Source organism: Poromitra crassiceps (assembly GCF_964638095.1).
Source record: "Poromitra crassiceps genome assembly, chromosome: 2".
NCBI classification, from domain to species: Eukaryota; Metazoa; Chordata; class Actinopteri; order Beryciformes; family Melamphaidae; genus Poromitra; species Poromitra crassiceps.
In genome coordinates this window covers 71,158,101-71,180,824 of record NC_139624.1, presented here as the reverse complement: position 1 = coordinate 71,180,824, position 22,724 = coordinate 71,158,101, and the positions used below count along the sequence as shown (strand labels likewise).

The window sequence follows — 22,724 nt, the reverse complement described above, 5'->3', positions numbered from 1 at the left end:
ACAAAAACATGTTTTTGTGTGTGTGTGTGTGTGTGTGTGTGTGTGTGTGTGTGTGTGTGTGTGTGTGTGTGTGTGTGTGTGTGTGTGTGTGTGTTTGTGTGTGTGTGTGTTTTTGCTTTTTGCTTTTTGCCTTTGTAGCTTGGCCAGAAAACTGCTTAGTGGATATGAAACTGATCTCAACCCCCAAACATAATCTGAAGTGGGAGCCAGCATCCAGTGCTAATTGAGAAATGCAATTAAGAGATGGTATAAACCATCTATCTGATGAGCCAAGTACTCTTCCGGTTAATTAATGAGCGAAGGAGCTGTGATTATTTTGGGCTGCTGTCCTTCCCAGACACACAGGGCCTAGTACAGCGGCAGCAGTGCATCCTCACACACTCCTCATAGGTAAACACACACACACACACACACACACACACACACACACACACACACACACACACACACACACACACACACACACACACACACACACACACACACACACACACACCTCAGTATGCCCACACATATCCCTATCCCCCAGATAGATAAAGACTGTGTGTATGTCAGCTCAGGCCTGCGTGTGATTTATGATTTTTTAGAACACGGCTCTCTCGAATACTCGATTCTGATTGGTCAATCAACAATATTCACCGGTCATTATTTCTCGACAACCGACCGCTGCTCTGCCACACCTGGATTAATCAGTTGATAAGAGCTTTTTGTCAGCAAGACACTACTAATTAGGCCAACCAGTTGCAGCTGTGGTGTCTTGTGTGCCAATTACGAATGAAACCGCTTTGTCGTTGAAAACGCTATTAAAAAATCTATTTGAATAATTATTTTTGTCAGATTATTGAATGATTTAGTTGTATGCCGTGTTCTAAGCGGGATAATGTATATTGAGGCGGTGATTACTGGGAAATAATGACCTTCAGGTGAACGATTAAGCCCTCCGCTGGCGCGTCGGGCTCAATCCACCTGTCGGTCATTATTTCCCCCGTAATCACCGCCTCAATATACATTATCCCTTACATATCCGATCCCCTTCTCATTAGCCGCAGCAGCAGCGGCCATGCATGTGAGCAGACACAGACACACACCCAGTATTGCCAACTCTTTTCCAAGGAAATTAGCTAGTGGCTGCTCAGGAAGTCGCTAGAACTCGTCATATGACGCCATACGCTAATTTGCATATCAATATATAATGCTGCACGCCGCGGCGTAGCCCGTTTTAATGTCAAGTGCGCCGTTTTGGTGCCGTACGCCGCTAACAAATGAAAGTTAACGTTTAACTTAAGTTCAGGAGCTGGGCCACGCCTCAACCACTCCCCCAACTTCCTAACCACCCCTCTAAACCACTCCTCTAATTACGTGGCAATATTACTACACCTGGTTAACCTGCCTCACCCTGTTTGTCTCGATCTCTCGACAGACAGGCTGTGCAGGCAGCACACATACATCACACACTTTACACATCAGTAAACTTTGCCAAATGCTGGAATTACCATTTCAAACAGCCAAACTCACCGCAATCCAGATCTGCAATCCACCCGATTCAGACGGCGACTGCGTGATTTGCTACCGATTAGCAGCGTCCACCAGACATGCTATCGTCACATCACAGCCTCCGTGCCAAAGCAGAGTCTCCACGGCCAGCCAGATGGCATCATCAGTCAATATTCCTGGGCCAAATCACTCGACAAACGCGGAAGGCGATCCATTCCAGCGAGGCAGCGCATCTTCTTCAACTACGTTTCCCGGTGTCATGCCGAATCCCCTTCAACACGGCGCACCCCGGTCTTCACGTGCCAAACTCCACGTTCACACAACGGAGCCGAATACAGACTTTACCGTCACCTGCACCCAACGTTTCAGAGAAGGAAATGCATCCCCTTTCAACATAAGAGAGAGAGGAAAAGCGATAGTAATTCATGCCATTCAGCATCCATCACAACAAACTTTCCGAGCAGACAGCGCTTCCGGGTCCTGCTTGGCAGAGCCAACCAGAGCCAAACCTGCGAGAGCCATGAGCCAATCACCGTCAGCGCTGTCCGGTTTGATGTCACAGTGCCACTGAAGCTGCAGACGGCTGCAGCCAGGTCGTATATTCCCTGGCTCCCTCTGCCAGACATTCACAGCTGATCTCATCTCTTCATGTATTATTGTTTACATTCATTCAAAACATGATATTCAAGTCATATCCCGTCCATCACGACAAACTTTCCGAGCAGACAGCGCTTCCGGGTCCTGCTTGGCAGAGCCAATCCAGAGCCAAACCTGCGAGAGCCATGAGCCAATCACCGTCAGCGCTGTCCGGTTTGATGTCACAGTGCCACTGAAGCTGCAGACGGCTGCAGCCAGGTTGTATATTCCCTGGCTCCCTCTGCCAGACATTCACAGCTGATCTCATCTCTTCATGTATTATTGTTTACATTCATTCAAAACATGATATTCAAGTCATATCCCGTGCCTGCTCCCTATGTCTCCCATCTCTCTCAGCTGATCTCAGCTTCCCTCTCATCCCAGTCCCGCAGGCTGCACAAAAACCCTGTACACATGCATCCTTTCATCCCTACATCCCTCAATTCCTCTAACTTTCATTCAGCCAAGAACAGCAACATGGCTTCTGCCCCCACTTTCTCTGTCTCAGCCAACACGGCTTCGGCTAATCAGCCCAACCCTCCTCTTTTCCCAACTGGTCTTTCCTTGTCGCCCTCCCCCCCCCCCACCCTCAACCCCCCCTCCCTTCCCCATCACCCAAATGTATAACTCACCTGGCTGTCTCTCTAACCATAACACCTCCACAGCTGATCCCTAGCCTTACCTCAGCGCTCCTGCCTTCGGTCATCCAGCTTCAGCATAGCGCTGTCTACAGCAGGTTCTCCAGCCTTCACCACAGCACCACCTACGGCCGGTGCTTCAGTTATTACTACAGCGCCACCTACAGTCAGTCCCCATCAGAACTGATATTGCCGCTACCACGAGTTTCAAGTTTCAAGTTCCAATACTTCATTGCCTTTCATCATCGTTGACAGGAATTCAATTTAGTGAGCTCAATCACAGAACACAACAAGACACGACGACATACCACAGGACGGTCGTCGTGGTCAGCCCGGCTTCACTCAGGGAATGACACAGAGCCCCGCCATCCAGTTCCAGCATTGGCAGCAGCCAATCTAGGCAGGAGCACCTGGCTACAGGAGGCCACCCCCCCCCCCCCCGCAACCTACATCCAGCAATCGCTGGACTCCTTCATCCATCATCCCTTCATCCCCTCGACCCCTTCATCTCTCCTCACATGGCAACAGCCCGGCCCACATGGCTTCAGCCCGGCCCACATGGCTTCAGCCTGGTCCACATTGTCTATCCTCACCAGTTTATCTGTCAGCTGCTACAGACGCAGTTTTCTCCAACAGCTACTGCAGACGCAGTCAGCCTCATCTACTGAACACAGTAGAGTTCACTCCATCAGCTACTGCAGATGCAGTCAGCCTCATCTACTGCACAGAGTAGAGTTCAATCCATCAGCTACTGCAGACGCAGTCAGCCTCATCTACTGCACAGAGTAGAGTTCAATCCATCAGCTACTGCAGACGCAGTCAGCCTCATCTACTGCACAGAGTAGAGTTCAATCCATCAGCTAATGCAGACGCAGTCAGCCTCATCTACTGCACAGAGTAGAGTTCAATCCATCAGCTAATGCAGACGCAGTCAGCCTCATCTACTGCACAGAGTAGAGTTCACTCCATCAGCTACTGCAGACGCAGTCAGCCTCATCTACTGCACAGAGTAGAGTTCAATCCATCAGCTACTGCAGACGCAGTCAGCCTCATCTACTGCACAGAGTAGAGTAGTGTTCATTCCATCAGCTACTGCAGACGCAGTCTGCCTCATCCACTGCACAGAGTAGAGTAGAGTTCACTCCATCAGCTACTGCAGACGCAGTCAGCCTCATCTACTGCACAGAGTAGAGTTCAATCCATCAGCTACTGCAGATGCAGTCAGCCTCATCTACTGCACAGAGTAGAGTTCAAACCATCAGCCACTGCAGATGCAGTCAGCCTCATCTACTGCACAGAGTAGAGTTCAAACCATCAGCCACTGCAGACGCAGTCAGCCTCATCTACCGCGCAGAGTAGAGTAGTGTTCATTCCATCAGCTACTGCAGACGCAGTCTGCCTCATCCACTGCACAGAGTAGAGTAGAGTTCACTCCATCAGCTACTGCAGACGCAGTCAGCCTCATCTACTGCACAGAGTAGAGTTCAATCCATCAGCTACTGCAGATGCAGTCAGCCTCATCTACTGCACAGAGTACAGTTCAAACCATCAGCCACTGCAGACGCAGTCAGCCTCATCTACCGCGCAGAGTAGTGTTCACTCCATCAGCTACTGCAGACGCAGTCTGCCTCATCCACTGCACAGAGTAGAGTAGAGTTCACTCCATCAGCTACTGCAGACGCAGTCAGCCTCATCTAATGCACAGACTAGCCTCATCTACCGCACAGAGTAGTGTTCACTCCATCAGCTATTGCAGATAGTCTGCCCCATCAGTTACGGCACAGAGCAGAGCAGTTACGCCGTCAGCTGTCGAGATGCAGTTAGCTCCATCTGCCACCGCAGAGTGCAGTTCCATTCATCAGCCGCTGCAGACGCAGTTCACTCCTTCTGTCACTGCACAGAACGCAGTTCAATTCATCAGCCGCTGCAGACGCAGTTTACTCCTTCAGTCACTGCACAGAACGCAGTTCAATTCATCAGCCGCTGCAGACGCAGTTCACTCCTTCAGTCACTGCACAGAACGCAGTTCAATTCATCAGTCGCTGCAGACGCAGTTCACTCTCAGTCACTGCACAGAACGCAGTTCAATTCATCAGCTGCTGCAGACGCAGTTCACTCCTCAGTCACTGCACAGAACGCAGTTCAATTCATCAGTTGCTGCAGATGCAGTTCACTCCTTCAGTCACTGCACAAGAACGCAGTTCAATTCATCAGTCGCTGCAGACGCAGTTTACTCCTTCAGTCACTGCACAGAATGCAGTTCAATTCATCAGTTGCTGCAGATGCAGTTCACTCCTTCAGTCACTGCACAGAACGCAGTTCAATTCATCAGTCGCTGCAGACGCAGTTCACTCCTTCAGTCACTGCACAGAACGCAGTTCAATTCATCAGTCGCTGCAGATGCAGTTCACTCCTTCAGTCACTGCACAGAACGCAGTTCAATTCATCAGTCGCTGCAGATGCAGTTCACTCCTTCAGTCACTGCACAGAACGCAGTTCAATTCATCAGTTGCTGCAGACGCAGTTTACTCCTTCAGTCACTGCACAGAACGCAGTTCAATTCATCAGCCGCTGCAGACGCAGTTCACTCCTTCAGTCACTGCACAGAACGCAGTTCAATTCATCAGCTGCTACAGACCCATCAGCTGCCGCAGAGGCAGTTCGCCACATCAGCCTCAGATAGGCCATTTTTTTGGGGGGCACGTAGGGTCTGGGAAGTTCCAACTCATCCACCCTCACTCCTCCTAACAGGAATACAGACACTTCATCTCAGGAACAGCCACATCATTCTACTAGCTCCTAGAAGCCATCTTAACTCATTCATGGCCAAAGACGTCTTTGACGTGTTATCAGGAATAGCCCTCAGGGCCAATGACGTGTTTGACGTGTTTTTGTTTTTATTAGTGCAGCGCGTAGTTCAAACACTTCCCCAGCCTGTGACATGTTTTCAGGTCCCTGGCATCTAAGACAAGCCGACAACACGTGAACAAACACATACCGCAGCTGTTGTTTTGAAATTGAGCAGGAGGAAAAACAGAAAACGGATAAACGCTTCTTTGTGCAGAGAGGAGAAATGCCATTGAAACGCCCCTCGGCGCGCTCACGAGCTGGTCGCCTTCCTGTGTGCCAGCCGGGAGAAAACGGGAGAAAGTAATCCAGAGATGTGTTTGATCATCGGAGGAATGAGGAAATGATCGATCAGTTTGACGGGTAATCCAGAGGGCGGTGAGGACGTGTTGAATAGCCGAGGGGAAAACGGGAACGATCAAACAGCAGGGAGTATAGGACAGGGAGACATGGACGAGGACGGGTGGACCAGAACAAAACAAAATAAACACACGAACAGCTAACAAGGCAGAAACGGCAGTCACAGCAGCAGACGCCAGCAGTACTCAGACCCGGAAACAACGTAACGAAGATAAAAGGGGGATCGTGTGTGTGTGTGTGTGTGTGTGTGTGTGTCTGTCTGTCTGTCTGTCTGTCTGTGTGTGTGTCTGTCTGTCTGTCTGTCTGTCTGCACACTCACTCACACTGAGTAAACTGTATTGTTGAATGTAAAAAAAGCACTTGTATGTACATGTATATATATATATATATATATATATATATATATATATATATATATATATATATATATATATTTTTTTTTTGTCATTTGTGTCATAACGAATAATATTTACATGTCTGATGTCAATACAGTTCAAAATAAAAGAATTGAGAGCGAGTTCTGCCTGAGATTGTGTGCTTTACAAAAATCGCCTTTTCTCCTGTTTTTCTTCTCAGAGAGACCTTTTGGGTGAAAACAGGGTGTATATAAATGGCTATAAGTAGAGTACAGAACAGGCTAAAAGCTCACTTTTTTCCCCTGGTGAACCCAGAGACGTACATCTTCATTTTGAGGTATTGCAAATCACTTTGGTGCTAATAGATAATTTACTGTGGGTCTTGAAAGATGACCAACAATTATGAAAATCTTTGGCCTGTGCTAAATATTGGCAGTCCTAAACTGGCCATGAATGAGTTAAAAGGCCTCTTACTCGCCATTCTCTCTCCACTCAGCCTCTGTATCAGTTCTCTACATTCGGTCAACATATCTTCAATGGTTAAGCTACTCATAAATCCACGCTTACGCCGGATTCAGGCTGCGGAGGTCCCCCGAATTACTGACCTCACCTGCCTATGGTCTTCTCCTCATCCCAGTCTATCGGTCATAACTACCCGCACTTGCCACTCCAACAATAGATTAGCAGAGAATCGGTCTCCCGACCTACTTCCACCTCAACTCCTATCTTAGTTATACAAGCCAGCGACTAAATACAACAGTTTCAGGCATGCCACAGGCATCACCTCAACACCCACTCTCTTCATGGAAACAGGAAGAATTGCCACACTATTCTGGTTCCAGAAGTACCTACACCGAGCCTCAGCTCCAGGCTTATCTCCAGAACACTATTCAAGCCACTCCTCCATAGACGTCAGACTGAGCACATCGAACCAAACCATCGAGCCCTCGACCCTTCGTAATCTCTCGCATGTCGCTTCTGCATCCTCAATGATCTTAACGATCTCAATGATCTTAACGATCTCAAGGATCTGTCGAGCTCAGCTCAACTTAATCCGACTTATTTTGGGGGCCTGAAATCTGCTAGGGCTGAAACACGCCTCACGCCAGACCCGCTCGGGCAGACCACGTCTGAGACGGAACCCCCACCCTGAGTCTCCCTCTGCCCCGGTCATCAGGACATTCCCCCGGAACACGTGACCTCCTGGAACAGACGGCTCATCTCGCACCCACACTACACCATACACAACTCATTCTCTTCAGTAAAGAACCTTAACGATACTCTTGTTGTGGCGTGGTCCTTGCTAGTGAATTACAGGTCAACCCTATCCTACTGCTCTCAGGCAGCCGAGGGAGGGAGCTGCACTGTGTGTGTGAGAGAGAGAGAGAGAGGAGAGAGAGAGAGAGAGAGAGAGAGAGAGGAGAGAGAGAATCAGTCGTACCAATTTATTGCCAAATGCTTTGGGATTCAACACATTAACATTGCTTCCCATGGTCAGAAAAAGTCGCCAGATTTGTCCCTAGTCGCTTTTGAGAAATAAAGCCGCCAGGGGGGCCTGAAAAGTATTTGTGTTTGCCCGCCAGAAGCCTTGTCAAATTTTAACATTTTTATCCAGTTTTAAGCTCGAATTTTAGGCTGCACCTTTTATCCATCTATACTGCTGCACCTTATCGTCATACTGGACTAATTTGTTTTAATGATCGGCTCGCTGGGTTTTAGATTATTCTGATTTAAAATCACCGACTCCTGAATGGACAGGCTACGCCTAGCCCTGCTAACCTAGCCTTGTTTTTAGCTTGTAGCTGGCTAAACAGCCTGTTTTACCGTGGATCTTAACTGTGATCAAGATTGGATCCCACCACTAACCCATTCTAAGGACTACCCGTTTCATCTTGGAAGTCAACTTGACAAACTTACCAGCGCTGATCCACCGCAGCGGGCCCTTTCTGGGCCCTCCGTGGTAAGTTTTCTACTACACCCCGCTCTGCCTCCCCTCCCGGGGCTGGTCTCAATCACATCACCGCAGCGGGCGCTGCGGCAGCTAAAATCCCGAGCGGCTCCCGGTGGTTCTTCCTCTCTCTGTTGCCTGTGTCTTGTCCATCTGTTGCAGCTGTGATGGCCTTATCGGTGGAGATCACCCAGGAGATCACCGGGCTGAAAGCTGAATTGCAGTCCATTGAACGGCTCATCGAAGACCTTCTCCAGCGACAGACGGAACTAAGCTCCCGGCTATGGCACCTCGAGCCAGCGCCTGGTCCAAGCCATGCCGATGACGGTCCTCCCTCCTGGGCAACGATCGTTAAGGGTCGCAAAAAGCATAAAAAGCACACAAAGTTGCCCCCACTTCCATTCTACAACCCGTCCAGTATCGCCGACGAATCAATCACACTCTCAAACTTCTTCGCTCCGTTGGCCTCTCCGTTTCCCCACACCGTGTCCTCACCGATCCCCCCTCCTGCCCGCGGATCGGTCACTGTCCGCCCGTCTATCAATAGGAAGCGCGCGGCTGCTAGCCTCTCCTCTCCCACGGGCTCGCTCTCCCCTCTAGGGGTGCACCGATCGATCTGCACGCAATCTGTATCGGCCGATTTGGACCTCAAATATGTGATCTGCTGTTTCCGATATTCCTTTAATTTTGCCGATCGCATAGCCGATCATGCTGCACATGAGAAACATGAGGCAGCCCATTTTCATGTCTTCAATGTCTATCGTTTAACTTTCATATTGTGCTCTAACGTTTATATCATTGTGTTGCAAAGCACACGCTTTGCTTTCATCAGTGTACTCACCTCCATGCACACACCGCACCAGACTGTCAACACACCTCTTGCGTCTTTGAATCACACAAATCAGCTGGTGATTACAGCAGACTCAGCAGAGAAGTTACCTCCAGTCCTCCCGCCTACCGAGGCATTTGCATGCTGTTAAATCCGTGTGTATTAAAGTCCCAGATTAATGTGGTAGTCGGGGTAGTGCACGCGCACACACAGACAATTTCCACGCAAGCATTGATGTTCCCGCGGGCACTTTGAAGGAAGCGAAAGTGTGCTGCTATGTGGATGTGCGCTCCATTCAGACGGATGCGCTAATTAATGCCACTACTCAGATGGAGTTTAGCTCGTGTGTAGCTTGTGATTCTGTTGTTTCTCCCGTCATGTAACCCTGTCACCATTATGTAGATCGCACTCATAGTGCTGCTAATTATAACACTGTAACTCGGCCTCGATGGGCGGGTCGTTTTGATGTTCGTTCGATGCGGATCCCAATGTATGACGGTTATTGTGCATAACCCCGGTTCTATGAGTGGGAGCTCTTTGGCTTTAGTCATGGTTCAAGACTGGTGTTTAAGAGTAACTGACTTACAGTTTACCTAATTATCATTTATATATTATTAGTTGTTAATTATCACTATAATTGGCCTATATAACAGCAAGCTTGGTTACTGACCTGTTTGTATATTTTATTGCCTCCTTTTTCCAGACCACACACAATCCTACTATTCCTGTCATAATGCTGTAAAAAGCCTATACTGCTGTACTGTACTGAAGAGAACTGACAACTAAACGGTTGAACTCCCATCTGTCTCATGTTGGCAGTTTCCTTTAGCCTACAAAATATAAAATAAATATATATATATATATCGGTGATCGGTAATCGGTAATCGGTGATCGGTCGATGATCGGTTGGGCAGATATTTCTCATAGGTGATCGGCAATCGGTGATCGGTGGCAAAAAACGTGATCGGTGCACCCCTACTCCCCTCCATCAGCCCCCACCGAGAGCAAACGAGCCCGTGTGTGCCCTCAGCAGCCGGACGAGGTGCCTGACCGATCGCACACCCCAAACTCTTCCTCTTCTCCATCTTGTCAGCCTGCTGCTGTTATTGTCCAGCCCCTGCCCACCCCCATACAGCCGTCAGTCCAGGAGAATAATCAGCCAGCTCACCTGGACTCAGCTAGCGCGTTAGCAACTAGCGTGCTAGTAACTAGCCACACTGCTAGCCTTATTGCCAGAGACAAGCTTGCGGTGTACTACTGCTACCCCGAACCTGAGCGACCTGAAATCTTACTTATTGGAGATTCAATCATCAGATTCGTTAAACTTCCCGGTGCAATCACATACTGTCTCTCGGGGGGCAAAACAACAGACTTTATCGAACTCATCCCTGCCCTCCTCGACGTCCATCCATCTGTCCACACTGTGATTATACACACCGGAACCAATGACGTAATGTCCAGGCAATCAGCCAAACTACGAGAGGATCTGGACTCGCTAGTCACCACAGTCCAAAGTTTGGAGAGGAGGTGTATCCTGTCTGGCATCATCCCCCCCATGTCCAAGAGCTTAGAATATTTTAGTCGTGTTTTTAATCTGCATATATGGATGCAAAACTACAGTTCTGCTACTGGCGTTGATTTTATTAGCAATTTCGACACTTTCTGGAATAAGTGGGTCCTTTTTAAATATGATGGACTGCATCCTAATCAGAAAGGAACAAGAACGTTAACCAGTAATTTTATCAATTGTATTGCTTTTAGTTTACACTGACGGTTTCCCCAGCAAGACCCTGCCCAACATTCCAGCTCTGCTTTCCATAGCCCCCTCACATTTCCTGTTAATTTTTCTACTGTACGTCCTCGCCATACCTCAGGGCCATACCTCCACCCCTGCCCACCCTGCACTTCCGGTCAAATTCCCCTCTACTCTCCTGTCCTTTCTCATCACTGCGTCGGCTCCCCCTGCTGGCCTAATGGTCTCACTGCGCCTCCTTCTCCCTCCCTCCCTCTCATCACTATCACTTCTGTTAATTTCACTGGCACTACACACAACCTAAGCCCCGCCATTAATTCCACCCCTTGCATTCCCACCATTGGCAGCTCTGTGAACTTAGCACTTTCAATTCCAATTTTATCCTGCCCTCGCCGCCCTGTCTTTTCCCATCACCGTGCCAATACTTTTTCTTCTTACAAGGGTATTAATAAAAACAATCACATTCACATCAAACCGACTCCCACACCCCCTCAGTCCTGTAATGTTTTTAATTTTGCAGGAGGGCTCTGGAACTGCCAGTCAGCGGTTAACAAAACGGAAACAATCGCACGCCCTTTCCCAATCCCTTCACTTTCTTTCCCTCACTGAAACATGGATCATACCTGGCAACACCGTCACCCCCGCAGCTCTCTCCTCCGCCTTTTCTTTCTCCCACACCCCCCGAGCCGTAGGACGCGGAGGGGGGACGGGACTCCTCATCTGCTCTGACTGGACCTACACTGTTACACCTCCCCCTCATTTATCCACTTCCAGTTTCGAATTCCATGCAGTCACTGTCTCCTTACCTGTCAAACTCTTCATTATCACCATCTACCGTCCCCCCGGACCCCTTGGCCTATTCCTAGAACAACTGGATCCCCTGCTCTCCTTCTTCCCGGAAAATAACACACCACTCATTCTCATGGGAGATTTCAATATACAGACATCCACTCTTCACTCCTCCCACTTCCTTAACTTCTTTTCCTCCTTTGACCTCGCCCTTTCAGTCTCCCCCCCCACTCACAAAGCTGGAAACCTACTTGACCTCATTTTCACCCACTCCTGCTCCACCACTAACCTCACTGTCACCCCTCTCCCTATATCTGACCATTATTTAATTTCCTTCTCCCTTCCGATCTCCAGCCCCCCCACCCAGCCAACCCCCACCCACTCTATCACCACCCGTCGCAACCTCCGATCCCTTTCTCCAACGACCCTTTCCTCTGCTGCCCTCTCCCTCCTCCCCTCAGCCCAGCAATTTTCTCTTCTTTCAACCGACATAGCCTCCACTTTGCTCCTATCCTCTCTCTCCACTGCCCTCGACTCCCTCTGCCCACTCATCACCAAACCCGCCCGATCCTCACCCCCCACCCCCTGGCTAACTGAACCCCTCCGAATTCACCGCACCAAACTCCGAGCAGCTGAACGAACCTGGCTCAAATCTCACAACCCCACCGACCTCACAGCCTACCACCTCATCCTCTCCAATTTCACTGCTGCTGTCTCTCAGGCTAAAACCTCCTTCTTCACCTCCCTAATCCAGTCTTCTGCCTCCAACCCCAGCAAACTGTTCTCCATTTTCTCTTCCCTCCTCGACCCCCCGTCCCCCCCTCCCTCTCTGCCGACGACTTTTCAAACTTCTTCACCAAAAAGATTCAAGACATCAGTTCATCCTTCCCGCCCCCAGTCCTTCCTATCATCAACCAAATCTCTCCACCCCCTACTTCCTGTCTCTCTTCCTTCTCTCCCCTCTCCTCTGAAGAAGTTCTGAAACTAATCTCATCAAACCGTGCCACCTCCTGCCCTCTTGACCCCATCCCTTCCTCCCTGTTTCAATCCATCTCCCCCGACATCTCCCCCTTTCTCACTTCCCTCATTAATTCCTCTCTATCCTCTGGTGTCTTTCCGACTGCACTTAAGACTGCACGGGTGAAACCCCTACTGAAAAAACCATCCCTCGACCCCACTGTCATTCAGAACTACCGTCCCGTCTCTCTCTTGTCATTAATTTCCAAAACACTCGAACGTGCAGTATCAAATCAACTTTTCATTCATCTCTTTCATAACAACCTATCTGATCCTCTCCAATCTGGTTTCAAACCCGCCCACTCCACTGAAACTGCTCTCCTCTCCGTCACTCAGTCTCTTCTTTCCGCCAAAGCTGCCTCCCTCTCCTCAGTTCTCATTCTTCTCGTCCTATCTGCTGCATTTGACACCGTCAACCACCAAATTCTCCTCACTACTCTCTCCGACCTGGGTATCACTGGCTCTGCACTCTCTTGGTTCTCTTCCTATCTTTCCCACCGCTCCTATCAGGTCTCCTGGAGAGGATCCCTTTCGACCCCCTGCACTCTTTCCACGGGTGTCCCTCAGGGTTCTGTCCTTGGTCCTTTTCTCTTCCTTCTTTACATGACTTCACTCCGCCACGTAATCACATCCCATGGTTTTTCATATCACTCATATGCCGACGACACCCAACTGTTCCTTTCCTTCCCCCCCTCTGACACTCAAATTCAATCACGGATCTCGGCTTGCCTCACAGACATTGGCACTTGGATGTCCAACCACCACCTCAAACTCAACATAGCAAAAACCGAGCTTCTCCTTTTCCCTGCCAAAGACTGTCCTGTAACTGACCTCTCCATCTCCTTCAAAAACACTACTGTCTTTCCCTCACAAACAGCTAGAAACCTTGGAGTCACTCTTGACAACCAACTGTCCTTCACTTCCCACATCGCAGCAATAGCCCGGTCCTGCAGATTCGCCCTTTACAATATTCGTAAAATTCGCCCGTTCCTCTCCAGACAAGCAGCTCAACTCCTCATTCAGTCACTCATTCTGTCGCGTCTGGACTACTGCAACGTTCTACTGGCCGGTCTCCCTGTTTCTGTCACTCAACCACTCCAACTTATACAAAATGCTGCAGCCCGTCTAGTCTTCAACCTACCAAAATTCTCCCACATCACCCCGCTTTTCCATGAACTTCACTGGCTTCCCATCACTGCACGGATCAAATTCAAAACACTTGTTCTGGCCTACTCATCAGTTCACCTCACAGCCCCACCATACCTACAACCTATGGTCAAGTTCCAGAGCCCTCATCGCGCACTCCGACCCTCCACTAGCTCAGGACGCCTTGCCCCTCCCCCCCCACGTGGTTTTAACAGCTCCCGATCACATCTTTTTCCCCATCTTGCACCAAAATGGTGGAACGAGCTCCCCTCTTCAATAAGAACGGCCAAATCACTACCCATTTTCAAAAAACAGTTAAAAACCCATCTTTTCAGTCTTCATGTTGCCCCCCTGTAAACCCTCTCTAGCTCCTACGCTCTATTGTCCTATGCTCTTTTGTCTGTAAATATATTTTAATTTAAATTGCTGTTTATACATTTGTTCGCTAAAACTGTTATGTAATTTTCTTATTGCTGTACTGTGTTGTAATCCTGGTTGTATGTCGCTTTGGATAAAGGCGTCTGCTAAATATCAATAAAGTAAAGTAAAGTAAAAGTAGCACACACACACACACACACACACACACACACACACACACACACACACACACACACCCACCCTCCGTAACATCTGGGAAGGAACTAGCAGAGGTGTTGAGGTGTTTGGCACCTGGATATGGTGTTGTCAAACATGTGACGTTTAAAAAAGGTGGAGTCCTGAGAGGGCAAGAAATGATATATAACAGCTGAGCACATGACACACATCCATTGTTGAAGGAGAACTTCAGTGAAAAACAATGCTGATTTATTTTGCACATGAGCTCACACATATCCATAAACTATCAACAGAAACAACTGTAAACAGTTTTGCAGGCATTCATTTAGTTTGACAGTTATTGAGAGTTGATTTGAGTTAAGTTGACCACTGTCCTTTGTGCCTGAATAACATCACTGGTCCACAGCTTAACTCAAATCAACTCTCAATAACTGTCAAACTAAATGAATGCCTGCAAAACCGTTTAGAGTTTTGGGATATGTGTAAATATAAATAAATAAATCAGCATTGTTTTTCAGTGAAGTTCTCAGAAGGATATTTTTGAATAACAAGCACAGGATTCCTTTGGCCTCGAGCAGGTTGGTTTTAATTCAAAATTGGGTTGAACCAGTGTCATGGCAAACATATTGAATCGTGCCTTTGAAGATTGTCATTCCTCCAGCAGCAGGAGTGACAGTTAGACGTCTACCTCTTTGGACGTTTCTTAAAGACGAAATGAACCCAATGGAACGCAAGTAGCGCGAGGGTCGGGAGATGTTTCACAGTCTGAAAACAAATCTTGTCTGAGATGACAGGGTTGCGAGGCGGGCCATAATAGCGTGTTGATGATTTGATTTGACAATTCTGGGGACAGGATTTGGCATTGGCCAATCCTGGCGTGTTCGGCCCCCAAATCGAGTGGGATTCAGCATGTTGTGGTGCTACGCGAGTGGGATCTGCAGAGTACCAGGCAGCCAGCTGCTTCCGTGTGGAGCAGAGCGGACAATCCGATGCATGAGTGCTGCCTGCCTGCCTGGAATCTCCGAGGGGCGACCCCTTACGTTAACGTTATCCTGGAATGCGAGTTTAACAAGCCAGTTACATTTCTTTGCATTCTTAGACATTACCGTTTGCTTTATTTTGTATGTTACATACAATTGGCCAAGTTATTAGTTAGTTTATTGGCTAGAATTGGCTAGTCACTAACTCTGATGCCTTTATAGAATAATGTATTTATTTATTGTATGTATTTATTATTTGGGCCGATGCACTTTACCTTGGTGTTTCACTGTACGTCTCAGAGAGATGCTTGTCTATATCTCGTTGTTGGAGTAATTTAACAATGACAATAAATATACTTGAACTTGAACTAGAAATTCTGCCACGTTACAGACACTATGCACCATTTTCTCCTTCATTTGGAGGAGAACATTCTCCTGAAATGAAGATTGATTGACAGCTGCCATGTCATGATATGATTGGTTGAAATGGGGTAGAAATTAGATAGTCCTAGCTGACGTCGTCATACTGTAGATTACTGTCATAAATGAAATCCTGAAAAATGAACTTTTGATGTGAAAAAGTGTGAAAAACTAAAGAAATTGGATTTTTGTGATTTATTTTTTTCCATACATTATTAAATAGGCGCACTGAATACCCAGGTATTTGAACTAAAATAAAAAATAAAAAGTCATTTTTGGGTTCAGCTCGACTTGAAGGGTTCAGCTGGTTCAAAATGACTCACACGTTCAGCCCTACATGACCCACCTCCCAGCGGGGCTGCTGTCTCCGCTGCCCCACGCCTCGGTCTTGTTGGCCCGGGGCACGGGGGGCTGCAGCATCTCAGCAGCCAGCGGGTCTGGGTCCTCTTCCTCCCGACCAACCCACTCCCCCACCACACGAGGGCGCAGCATCGAGTTATAACCTCCCAAGTTCTAATAAGAGACAGGGAATGAGTACGAGACAGGGAAAAGAAACAACAGGCGGAGAGATATGACGTCAAAAACCAGATGGGAGAAAGGTGGGTGTAGTGAGTGGACAGCAATGCTTTCAAATCTATAAAAAAACAACAACGCTACAGCTGGCAACAGAGTTATAACCAAGACTATTTTATGTAGCTTCTTGACAGTGAGAATTGAGTCTATTCTTAGGAAGAGTTTTGAGAAGTAGCGCACAGTATTATTGTCTGGGACCTGTCTCCCCCCCCCCGCAAAGCCAGCCAGCACACACTCACAACCCAGCTCAAACGCAAAAAGGCATAGGATACGTCTGCTTTCTCTGTAACTAAATCCAGGATGGTACCAAATTCAATTGTCTATGCATGATCGGAGCAGGTGTTTAGTATTCAGCCTTTGTCCCATCCTGAAGAAAAGGAGGAGAATCTCCGGGCTGGCAGCCAAGGATGTGGACATGTACTGCAGCGCCAAGCAAAAAAAAAAACTCAAGTCCCTGTCGAAACAGCTGTGTATCTCATCCAGGCCCCATCGTCTCCAAATCACTTCCCGCATCTCCAGCACAGGCGGCGATCACACTGTTGTGTGCAGATGAATTGAGGCCAGGTGGGGACAAAGCCAAAGTGCACACAAAGCTTTGCCTGGCATGATGCACCAGCGGCGAGGCGGGAGAGGAAGATGGAGGAGATGCTTATTGAAGTATCGCGCTCGCACATCACTCCCGTGAGATAGCGGTACGTCATCATCAGACCAAGAGCTGTGCAGCAGCTCTGTCAAACATGTGAACGTTATGAGACATGGCTTTTTATTTGATGTAGCATGAGCGATGCTGCCAGTGCAGTGATAAGTCACAGGAACCATTTTTCCACAGCTGTGGTGTCAGTGTACATGAATTTAATATAGAGACTCCAGGGCGGCCAATATCTACCTGGTCGAGGTCATCGGAGATGGCAATGCCTGTAGAAGAGAGAAGAGAATGGTTGAAAGCAGAAGCATCTAACTGCCCACTGTCAGATGATCGAAATCACAGCTTACAATTATCTGCAGCTTAGTGGGAGGCTTGTAAGATCAGGTGGTGGATCGGCTTCAGGATTTATATTACAGTGGCATTTACAGAAGGTGCTTGGGTTTGGAGCCCAGGGTTTAGTACTGTATGTGAAGATGTATGAAACGCTCCGTATGGGGTAAGGAGTTTCATGAGCATGCACTGCTCTGTGGTGCAGCCACTCACTGTGTGACAGGTTTTCCAGGGCCTGAACATGCACTGCTCTGTGCTGTAGCCACTCACTGCGTGACAGGTAACATGCACTGCTCTGTGGTGCAGCCACTCACTGCGTGACAGGTAACATGCACTGCTCTGTGGTGCAGCCACTCACTGCGTGACAGGTAACATGCACTGCTCTGTGGTGCAGCCACTCACTGCGTGACAGGTAACATGCACTGCTCTGTGGTGCAGCCACTCACTGTGTGACAGCTAACATGCACTGCTCTGTGGTGCAGCCACTCACTGCATGACAGGTAACATGCACTGCTCTGTGCTGCAGCCACTCACTGTGTGACAGGTAACATGCACTGCTCTGTGGTGCAGCCACTCACTGCGTGACAGGTAACATGCACTGCTCTGTGCCTCAGCCACTCACTGTGTGACAGGTAACATGCACTGCTCTGTGGTGCAGCCACTCACTGTGTGACAGGTAACATGCACTGCTCTGTGCTGCAGCCACTCACTGCGTGACAGGTAACATGCACTGCTCTGTGCCTCAGCCACTCACTGTGTGACAGGTAACATGCACTGCTCTGTGCTGCAGCCACTCACTGCATGACAGGTAACATGCACTGCTCTGTGCTGCAGCCACTCACTGGGTGACAGGTAACATGCACTGCTCTGTGCTGCAGCCACTCACTGCGTGACAGGTAACATGCACTGCTCTGTGGTGCAGCCACTCAATGCGTGACAGGTAACATGCACTGCTCTGTGGTGCAGCCACTCACTGCGTGACAGGTAACATGCACTGCTCTGTGCTGCAGCCACTCACTGTGTGACAGGTAACATGCACTGCTCTGTGGTGCAGCCACTCACTGCGTGACAGGTAACATGCACTGCTCTGTGGTGCAGCCACTCACTGCGTGACAGGTAACATGCACTGCTCTGTGGTGCAGCCACTCACTGCGTGACAGGTTTTCCAGGGCCTTTCCCAGTTTCTTGCTCTCCTGCAAGATGTGGTTGAGCTCATCGAAGTCCCGGCTCTCCCTCCAGCAGTCCCAGGACGGGTACTCGATGGACCGCGGCACTGAACATCACAAACACAAACATAAACATAAACAACACCACAAACATAGGATTTCTGTCAGATTTTCTGCCAGATCATCAACCTCCCCCCTCCCCCCCCCCCCCCCGATTTTTTTTATCCCATTTTATCCCCCATTAGTGCTAATTTTAATGTATTTATCCTGGTTGCTGCTCCACCCTCTGCCGATCTGGGGAGAGCCGAAACTGGCTCCATGCTTCCTCCGAGACATGGGCAGTAGCCAGCCGCTTCTTTTCACCTGACAGGGGAAGTTTCACCGGCAGGACATAGCACGTTATTCCACGCTATTCCAACGAGTTCCCCTCCCTCCGAACAGGCGCCCCGAACGACCAGAGGAGGCACCACTTCAGCGACCAGGATATTGCATGTTTTGGTGTGGGGTTCCTATATGAAGGAAACCCCCAGGGGGCACGGGGAGAACATGCAAACTCCACACAGAAACGCCCTTTTGACGACCCCACCCGGGCGGTGGGCACTCGAGGACATACGGACGGGCACGCACTCCTTCAGCGCTCACAGCGTCCCAGGTGGGAATCGAACCCAGGACCTTCTAGCTGTGAGCCGACAGCGCTTAGCACTGCACCACCGTACCCCCACCCAGATCATCAACCTTATTTGAATTTTCTGAAAAGAACCACAGAATACAACAGCAAAAGGATGCCATTTTGATGCTTTGCTTTACATTTGAGTGCATGACTGCAGGATGGAGTGCAATGGAATCACATGCGGACAAGTCAATGTGTCTCTTCCAGAAGCACAGCGCCCCCTGGCCACTGGCCAGGGGACAATGTCGATCATTCCGTTTGATTAACTTTTCAAAATGGCTCAAACAGGAGCAGGAAATGCCCCGCATAGTGTATAACATCCTACCCGCGTCCTCTAGCAGTGTCCCTCAGCCTCTACGTAATGCTTAATTCATGAATTGGAGGATACAGACATTATTTATAGAGGGAAGGGGAGAGAGACTCTCTTATAGGAATGGGATTACGTAATTTACTTGTAGTTCATCCATATCTAACGTCCTTATGCTCCAACATATAGTAGCTGAATTTGAATCAAACATAGAAAGCCACTGGGTAGTGATGAGACGCCACAGAAAATGTACTCGTTTTTTTTCAACCAGTGGCCATAACGTCTGCATTTACATTTGAATTGTACATGTATGATAGTGTATGCACGTTTGGATTATACACGTGTAATATATGATGGCAGGTGAAGAGCTTCAACATGACACTTCTGTTTGTATTCACACACACACACACACACACACACACACACACACACACACACACACACACACACACACACACACACACTCTCTCATTACTGACTATATTGACAGCTCTGCTGCCGCAGTCTGCCATCCTCTCCCCTTGGCTACCCAGAGTAAGCTGCTTGGCTTTGTAACGTCCATAAACAGAGAGCAAACATCTGATGCCAAATACAGACTGGAGAAAATGCTTTGGTGACGAGCAGCAGCGAGGAGTGTCTCTATGTCCTCTACAGTAGCTGCATGGCTCTGTGCTGTGCACTGCTTTAATAGCTTAGATTAAGGGTTAAGCATTCAATCCCCACTGGGGCCACCCATTAAAGCATCAATCAAATCAACGCACATTAACCCATTACCATACTGTTCACAGATCAGTCTGGGTGCCATGGAAGGGCCTAAAGTCTCCATTACCATACTGTACACAGATCAGTCTGGGTGCCATGGAAAGGCCTAAAATCTCCATTACCATACTGTACACAGATCAGTCTGGGTGCCATGGAAGAGCCTAAAGTCTCCATTACCATACTGTACACAGATTAGTCTGGGTGCCATGGAAGGGCCTAAAGTCTGTATATATAGAGGCTGTATTGCTCCTACTGTAGAACACTGATGAGAGGCTGTATTACTCCTACTGTACAACACTGATGAGAGGCTGTATTACTCCTACTGTACAACACTGATGAGAGGCTGTATTGCTCCTACTCCATTTTTCACGAGCTCTGCACGCAAAAACACCTGAATGTATTTTTAATGGAACTTGCCTGGAAATCCAGCCTTGAAGCCTTCTTTTCTAGAAGTCAGACATGACAGCACACACACACACACACACACACACACACACACACACACACACTCTCTCTCACACACACACACACGCAAGCAGGAGCTGTGTTATCGTGCTCCTCACCTCCAGTAAGTATCTCGCTATGGTGTCTCTCTCTGACTCTTTCTGCTCGTCCTCATTTTCTCACTACACACACACACACACACACACACACACACACACACACACACACACACACACACACACACACACACACACACACACACACACACACTAACTACACTCGAACCTGCAACTACTCCATCTTGATTATGAGCCATGCTCTAAAGCAGGCCTAAAATAGAGTTGGTCTGGCAGAGACAGAGCACAATGTTTAATTATTGAATCACTCTCAGCCTCTGTGACTATCTGCCTGATACCCATTTGACCTAACCTCATCGTCTCCAGCATCATCCTTCACTTCTTCTTCATAGCTACAGTACTTGGCCCTAACCAGCAGAAAAGCCTCCCCAGACTGCATCTATCCTGCATTAACTATGGGAGTTTCTGAACTATTCATCTCTGGGTTGTAATAGTGCAGCAGCAGCAGCTGTGTTTCTTTACATTGACCTCCTCTCCTCAGCAGCGCTTAGCGTTCGTTCACAGTTCACACCATACGCCAAAGCCACCCTCAAGCCACGCTGAAGCCACGCTGAAGCTATGCCGAGGCCAAGCGGTTTCATTTCCCCACCCTTGTTAACAGGCGAGACCGTTCACACCAGCCACACGCCACGCCACACTCAAGCCGTGCTGAAGCGATCGCTCAGGATTCTGTTCTATTGTCCAAGCGTGAAGCGTGTGAAGCTGCCAAGCATGAAGTCAATGCAAGTTGTGGGTGGGGGCAAGGCAGCGCCGAGCGAGGCGGCGAGGAAAAGAGAGTGCTTCTTGTGTGCCCGGTTTAGCGTGACACTCCGCTTCAGCGTGGCTTTGGCGTATGGTGTGAACAAAGGCTTAGGGAGGGTCGCCGCTGGAAGGAGGGCACTGGACTACACGCACTGCAATTAACTTTAATTAGATATAATTATAGCAAATTAAACATAGTGATTAAAGTCAATGGGGCGTGTAATTATCATACAACAGGTATGAAACCTTATTTTAAATTGCAGGGGCATACCTGAGGTAGCGGGTGTCGTTTATAGACTCATTATCCATTATTGGAACTTGCATTGACAACTATTCAACTACCAACATGGAAAAACAGAGGACAAACAGCAGCAGTCACTTCACTCATTCACGCATTCTTCGGCTGAATTTCTGGAGGAACTTTGCTGACAAGTGCTGAGAATGACTCAAGAGCGAAACTCACAGGACTTGGACTCTGGTGAAGGAGGGGAGAGACTAGAGACAGCCAGGTCACTCTTGGATTTCTTCGGTTTCTTCGGGTGAATTTGCCAGGGCTTCTCATAGTTCCTGTTCTCCCTTCGAGTGTTTTTGCTTTCTGTTGGGAGAGACAGTCACAGTTGCAATATTATACCGCTCGTCAAGTCCTACAAAGGCAGCTCGAGTTCCTTCCAAAGTTCCATTTCCTCTCTCCCTGCCATATGTTGTGGGTTGAGTATACAGTACTGTATATATTCTGCACACTGTGTGTGATGTGTGTAGTGTACCCACCTGTAGAGCCCTGCGCCCACAGTGCGGCGGAGCCCGACAGCGTTCTCTGCAGCTTGCCTGGGCTGCCTTGCTTGGTCTGCAGGTGATCAATGAGAAAAGGGATTGGATGGTCTGGAGTCTCAGTTATCAATTTGGTCATCAACTCCTACAGGAGCAGAGCAAAGCAGAGAGCAGTCAGACGAACAGACAGACAGACTGACTGACTGACAGACAGACAGACAGACAGACAGAAGGACAGACAGACAGACAGACAGACAGAAGGACAGACACACAGACAGACAGACGGACGGACAGACGGACGGACAGAAGGAGAGACAGACAGACAGACAGTCAGACAGACAGACAGACAGACAGACAGAAGGACAGACAGACAGACAGACTGACACACAGACACACAGACACACAGACAGAC

At 48.6% G+C, this 22,724-nt stretch overlaps 1 protein-coding gene across 1 annotated transcript in view; it reads right to left on the bottom strand.

Moving 5' to 3' along the window:
• cUnh8orf34 (chromosome Un C8orf34 homolog) overlaps window positions 1–22,724 on the bottom strand; it is a gene marked incomplete at both ends in the record, with an annotated part of 154,815 nt that overhangs the window by 95,988 nt on the left and 36,103 nt on the right. Inside the window, 5 exons of the mRNA XM_083662925.1 lie at window positions 16,115–16,281; window positions 17,228–17,256; window positions 18,468–18,590; window positions 22,008–22,139; window positions 22,313–22,457. Coding sequence (XP_083519051.1) covers window positions 16,115–16,281; window positions 17,228–17,256; window positions 18,468–18,590; window positions 22,008–22,139; window positions 22,313–22,457 — 596 coding nt within the window. The remainder of the gene's footprint in view (window positions 1–16,114; window positions 16,282–17,227; window positions 17,257–18,467; window positions 18,591–22,007; window positions 22,140–22,312; window positions 22,458–22,724) is intronic.